We start from the raw sequence: 6,000 nt of genomic DNA on the forward strand, positions 1-6,000 counted from the left end.
AGGAGTGAAGGACATAATCAAAGAGCAAGCTTTTATTACACATTCTCTATTATCAAAATGTGTGCTACAAATTTGTCACACACACACACACACACACACACACACACACACACACACACACACACACACACACACACACACACACACACACACACACACACACACACACACACACACACACACACAGCAGCTGCTGAAAGGACAAATTACACTGGTTTAAGCCAATTTTTCACCTAACAGCATCAAAGGGGGGAGCCAGATTTAAAAAGTAGTATATTGCTGTGTCAATCCCTCCATCTAATTATCCCACATGGAAATCTGAATATCTTTCAGTAAATGTCAGTAAAGCCACTATGTACCTGCTATGTCAAATATCAATACATTCATTCATGTCTATTTATGCTCATCTTTCATTCCAGTCTCAATCCCGCCATCCTTCTACACACACAGCTTTTCTCTGTGTCTGAGGTGAATCTAACAATGTCTCTCTCAGCCTCTCCAACACATGTGCACATACACACACAAATACACATGTGCAGCCAGATAATCACACTAAATTAACACAGCAGTGGAGAATCTGTGTGAGTGCTGCTGTACTGGTAGGGGGTGTATTGACCAGGTGCTTTCTCTCACAGATGTGTTGATTAAGGGCCTGTCTGAACACTTCTCCTACTTTTGTGCCATCATGTAGCCACCAACACCTCCTGAGTGTGTTTTTGCAGAGAGGAGTCAGAAGGAGAGATTAATAATGAAAAGATTTGTATTTTGCCAGTAATTGCAAGGCAGCTAAATGAAAATGTTAAAATGTGAGGTTGGAACATTCTAAGCTTTGCTGCTGCTGCATGCATCTTGTTTTTAGCCGACCGCACGCAAGAATCAACACAATCACTGTGCAGTGTAAGGCAGTGTTTACCAACACTTTTCCTGAAGGCAAGCCAACAGTACATCTTTTCAAACTCTCACCAGATTCAACTCATTAGTAGAGACTCCAAGACCAAACATGGATGGGTCATATAAGAGGGACATCCAAAATGTGTACTATTGGTGTGCCTCCTGGAAAAGGGTTGGGAAACAATGGTGTAAAGAGCCATTCACACAGTACGTGTTTCTGCAGTCCACTGTTTTTCTATGTAAACATGGGCTAGATGCTCATGTTTGACCGTTGCTCTCCAGTTACACATCTTTTGCAGTCTCCCATGCATGGCATGATGCAGCATTACATGGCACTGGAGTTAAAAGTTGTTCAACCAATCACAATCCAGTATGGAAAATTACAAAATTTTCACGTTCAGTCGTTATACCAATGAGTAGATTTTCACGCAGAAAATGTTTTTATTATGATGTTTTTTTTCTCTATTTTCTTTATGTATATGACGTGACAAAAGAACACAATGTTTAGACTACATGGTTACGGCTTCTTATTAGTGTTGGGTAAGTTACTGTAAAAAAATTATTAATTACTACCTAATTACATCTTCCATAGTGTAGTTAGATTACTATACTATTTAGTTGCTTTAAAAAGTATTGCATTACTTATTACTATAATTACTTTCTAAATCTCAACCTCGACCAGTTCAACAATACAAGGATAGATATGACACTGCACTTTTAATTCTTTCAAAAACTGCATAAATTATTCTTGAACTGACTAAAGTATTTAAACTGAGAAGTTTACTTTAAAAACATACATTTTATCATTAGGCGTTAAAATTTTATGTTAAATCGATTCTTGTTTTATATAGAATTGTTCATAAGTTTATACAGTATTTAATGCAATTACATCAGAAGTAACTGTGGTTGAATTACAGAAAAATTCTGTACTATTTACTTTTTAAAGGGAAAAGTAATTCAATTACAGTAATTAAATACTTAGTAATGCATTACACCCATCACTGCATCTTATTAAGCACACTCATCTTAAGTTCATAATATGCTCTCAGAAGAAAAAAAAGGTACAAAAGCTGTCACTGGGGTGGTACCCTTTTTAAAAAATACACATTTGTACCTTATTTACCACTAAAAAAGTGCATAATAGTACCTCAAATGTACATATTAGTACCCAAATGTACATATTAGTACCCAAATGGTACATATAACCTTTTGAAAGGGTTCTGTCCCTGTGACAGTTTTTGTACCATTTTTTCTAAGTGTAGTGCACGAAATGGCATTTTGTGATTTTGGCTGAATTTTTTGCAGAAGTTTAATATTTCGAGTCAGAATGTTTGAGGAATATCAATAGTGTGCTCTTGCAGGCACTTGTGAGTCCCTTTAAGCTTTAAATATATGATGGAGAGGTTAGTCTAAACAGAAGTTTACAGACCAAACTCAAGATATCTTTCTGTTTGTATATCTACAGTATGAAGACACAAATATTTGTGTGCTTGTAATAATCACTGGGAGGAAGGAACTCTAGGGAATTTCTTCCAGAGTGAAAAGCAGCAGTGCTAATGAGGCAAAGGGTGTCGTCTGTGTTAATGCACTGCAGAAGGTCAACCTACACAGATGCAAACACATTTCTCCTCTGCCAAAACTAACAGTAACTAAAAGACCTGTGGGAGTGCTGTCACTAAATGAACATCATGACGACATGGAATATCAATCAGAGCAAGAGATGGCGGAAGAGTGTGTGTGCGAGAGAGAGGGAGTGAAATGCAGTAGAGCATTCTGTATTGACATCTTCCTTATATCTATTGATTCCCCATTATGTTACAAACAAACCCAAGCTGACATTTTGTCATTGGCAATCATCTTAACACCAGGACTCACCCTGATCAATAAACACACTTTCTTTCACATTCGCTCTCACAAACACAGCGTTTAGCTACCAATAAATAAATAAATAATAGCTAGAAAAATATATGGATTCTATTTCTGTCACTTGTCATTGCATTTGACATGTTTTTGCACCAAATTATTATGACAATGAGACTATTATCTTTCACTGAATTTAAAGTAAATGATCTTAGTTGACAGCTATGTTATTATATATATCTAGACTGCAGAACGTTGCTTAATAGTTCACTCTTTTTTCACTCTCTGCATGTCAATATTCTCTCATCCTCCAGGAACTGCCTGTTACTGTAACACACATAAAACTTTAATGGAGCTGTTAATGGCAATAATTCCCGAGACCACTTACAAGAATAGGTCTTGATTATCTCTATCTCTGTCCATGTCCATGTCTATATCCACTATCTAATGGGAATATGGTGTAATAGCTGCATATATTAGTAACTGGATAATAGTTATAGGTTCTGCTCTCTCTCTAATTGTGATTAAGAGGCTTTGATGAGATATGTATATTTCTGCTGGTCGTAATGGTATTTGACAGCATGAAATGAAGAAATGAGGACTGTTGCTCTCAGATTTTAGCGGGTTTAGCTGACTGAAGGACTATCTAGTCAAACAATATTTAAGCAAACTAATTAGTACATTTTTAATTCAATATTTTTGCATATGCACTTCTATGTGAAATAAGGGTCCCGTATGTATATCCAAACAACAAAGTTTACAGCCTTGCTTATCATTCATAACTAATGAGACACTGCGTCCATACAAGCTGAGTCTAGAGCTCAAGATCACCTCTCCCTCTCAAACTCGGTTTTCCATACTCGTTCCCATTTTTCACTGTCATCTGCACCTACTTTCCTTTAGTGGTCCACAGCTTTTTCTTTTTCTGCCCTCTTTTTTTTATCTTCTTTTGACACTCGCTATTTTTCAGCGAAAGGGGCATGAAACTCCTCCTCCTCTCCCCTAGCCCTGTTAATCTCTGAGGGGAAGAGGCTCATTATCCTTCCCCTTAACCATCCTGTATCATTCTTCAGTCCCAGAGCCTATGAAAACCTGTAAGACTACCTGTTAGTTACGGAAAAGATGAAATGGTAAAATCATACAGCCAGAGAACAATGCAACCCCACTAACCACTGTAAAATGAGGTTGCAAAAAAAAGTCTGAAAAATAATAAGGCACAACAGCTTCCATTGTACACATTCTGAATGCATAAAAATGGACAAAGACCTTTTAAATATCAGCTTGATTTTAATCATAAGGAGAAAGACGCATACCTTGTCCACAAGTTAGTTTTCTTAGTGTTTTTTTTTATTATTATAATAAATGTATACTAGAAATTGTATCTTGCATCCTACAACTTTTAAATAACCATTTTGCCTTCATTTCAAATAGTCCAGTAATTAAAAAATATTTTTAAAAGTAACCTAATATTATTATTCAAAATTTCCAATGCAATCTCTCAATTAATATGAGCTTATTAGAACTTCATGAATAATAACTAATAAAATAACTAGCAAAATGATGTATACAATAGACTTAGATGGAGCATAACATTTCACACTTAACAACATGTAAATTTTCCTATACAACCCAAGTTAGAAATAATAGAAAATACATTGGTTAGGCTACTGCATAAAATATCCAGAAAACAATCATTTTGATTGTATTATCAGACTGTCACATGCCCATTAAACAGCAGCTTGCTTATGCAGTTATGCCTTCTCAATTCAGACTACACCCATCTCCTCCTACTCCACCCCCGCCCTCCTTCTCCATCCTCGCTTCCTTCTGTTTTCATCCTTACGTGGCCACCGAACAACCGGCAAGTTCCCGCGAAGAAAAGAATAACGGACCAAGTCGTCCGTTTGCCCTTCGTCCGTCTCTAATTGCAAAAGACGAGGTGCAAATCACATTATAGCCTACACGATGCATGCGATCATCTATTCAAAACGCTTATAGCCGATCACACGTGCAACCGCACATCACCATCACACTGTACATCTATAGCCTATTTGTGAGCCAAACATGATGTTTGAATAGTAGTATAAATGCTCATTTCTCTGTTCTCTGTAGCTGCTCTGATTCTCTCCTCTCTCCCCTCGATCCGCCGGCCCCGGAATCGATCCTGCGGAGATCGATAAGTTGGCATGAATATTCCCAGCTCACCGCGAGTTTAGTTCGGGGGAGACGGAGGCAGAGGCAGAGGCGAGAGAAGGAGACGGACGGATACGGAGCCCTGACGAAACTAAGCCCAACGAGACAGGAATATATTCAGGAAACACCTTTAACAAAACAAACCCGACCTGCGCTGCATTTTGAAGCGCGACAGCGCAGTGCTAGTTTTTCTGTAGACAAACTTGACTCGCGTCGTTTGGACTAAACTGAAAATTTGGAAAGGGCTGCAAGCGCGCGAGACAAACAGAAAACGGCAAATGAGGATGTTTCATTCACACGGTGAATACGGGGATTTATGCCACCGAGTGGGATGAACAAGGGAGGTTTCACGGGATTCCGTATTGGAGGGAAGAAAATGTGTTTGTTCTGTAAGAAAGCCTTACCGGAGTGAGAGCGCAGAGCCAGCGGGGACTTGAGGCGCCAGGCGTGGAGATCAGAGGCAGTTCTCGGCAAGACAAACGGCACCGGCAAAGGAACAAACATGATCCGTCTTCTTGTCTGGTTCTTTTCAGATGTTCTTTTTGTTGTTGGCTTTTCTTTGCAATTTTAGCAGTTGTGGCAAGAGAGGCTTTTTCTCACTTAAATCACTGAGTTCCGTCTGTGTTCCAGGCGTTTCTGACATAAAACTGTTTATTCATAATATAGCATTTATACTTTCCTTTTCGCTTGTAGTTTACTTTTGATCTACATGCATAGATACGCAGCCGCGCGCAGCCCGACTGTATTTTCCCAGCGCGCGCACCCAGGCGGATAGACGGATTGAAAGAAGACAAACGTGGGTTATTTGACTATTACTTCACGTTTGTCTATTCGTTTTGGTATTAAGCTACAGTATTTGGTATAACTGTTCGATCTGCTTGCCGAACATATATGTATCTGTCACTCAAAGGCATATAGGCTATGTTTGCGAACGTTTATAACTGCATATCTCGATTCTCCCGTTGTGGACTGTAGTGTTTCTGTCCTTGTCGACACTGACCACTGTATGTTCAGCTGGCCTGCTGCTTCGCCCCTTGGTTGCAAGTCGTAACTTTG

The 6,000-nt window shown here is 38.8% G+C and overlaps 1 protein-coding gene across 1 annotated transcript in view; it reads right to left on the minus strand.

Annotated features, from left to right (window-relative positions):
- The window catches only part of pou2f2b (POU class 2 homeobox 2b), a gene marked incomplete at its 5' end in the record, with an annotated part of 39,902 nt that extends 34,454 nt beyond the window's left edge, over positions 1-5,448 (minus strand). The window contains one exon of the mRNA XM_079837934.1: positions 5,349-5,448. Coding sequence (XP_079694060.1) covers positions 5,349-5,448 — 100 coding nt within the window. The remainder of the gene's footprint in view (positions 1-5,348) is intronic.
- Positions 5,449-6,000: the final 552 nt, after the last annotated feature.

Source organism: Gobio gobio (assembly GCF_949357685.1).
Source record: "Gobio gobio genome assembly, chromosome: 15".
NCBI classification, from domain to species: domain Eukaryota; kingdom Metazoa; phylum Chordata; class Actinopteri; order Cypriniformes; family Gobionidae; genus Gobio; species Gobio gobio.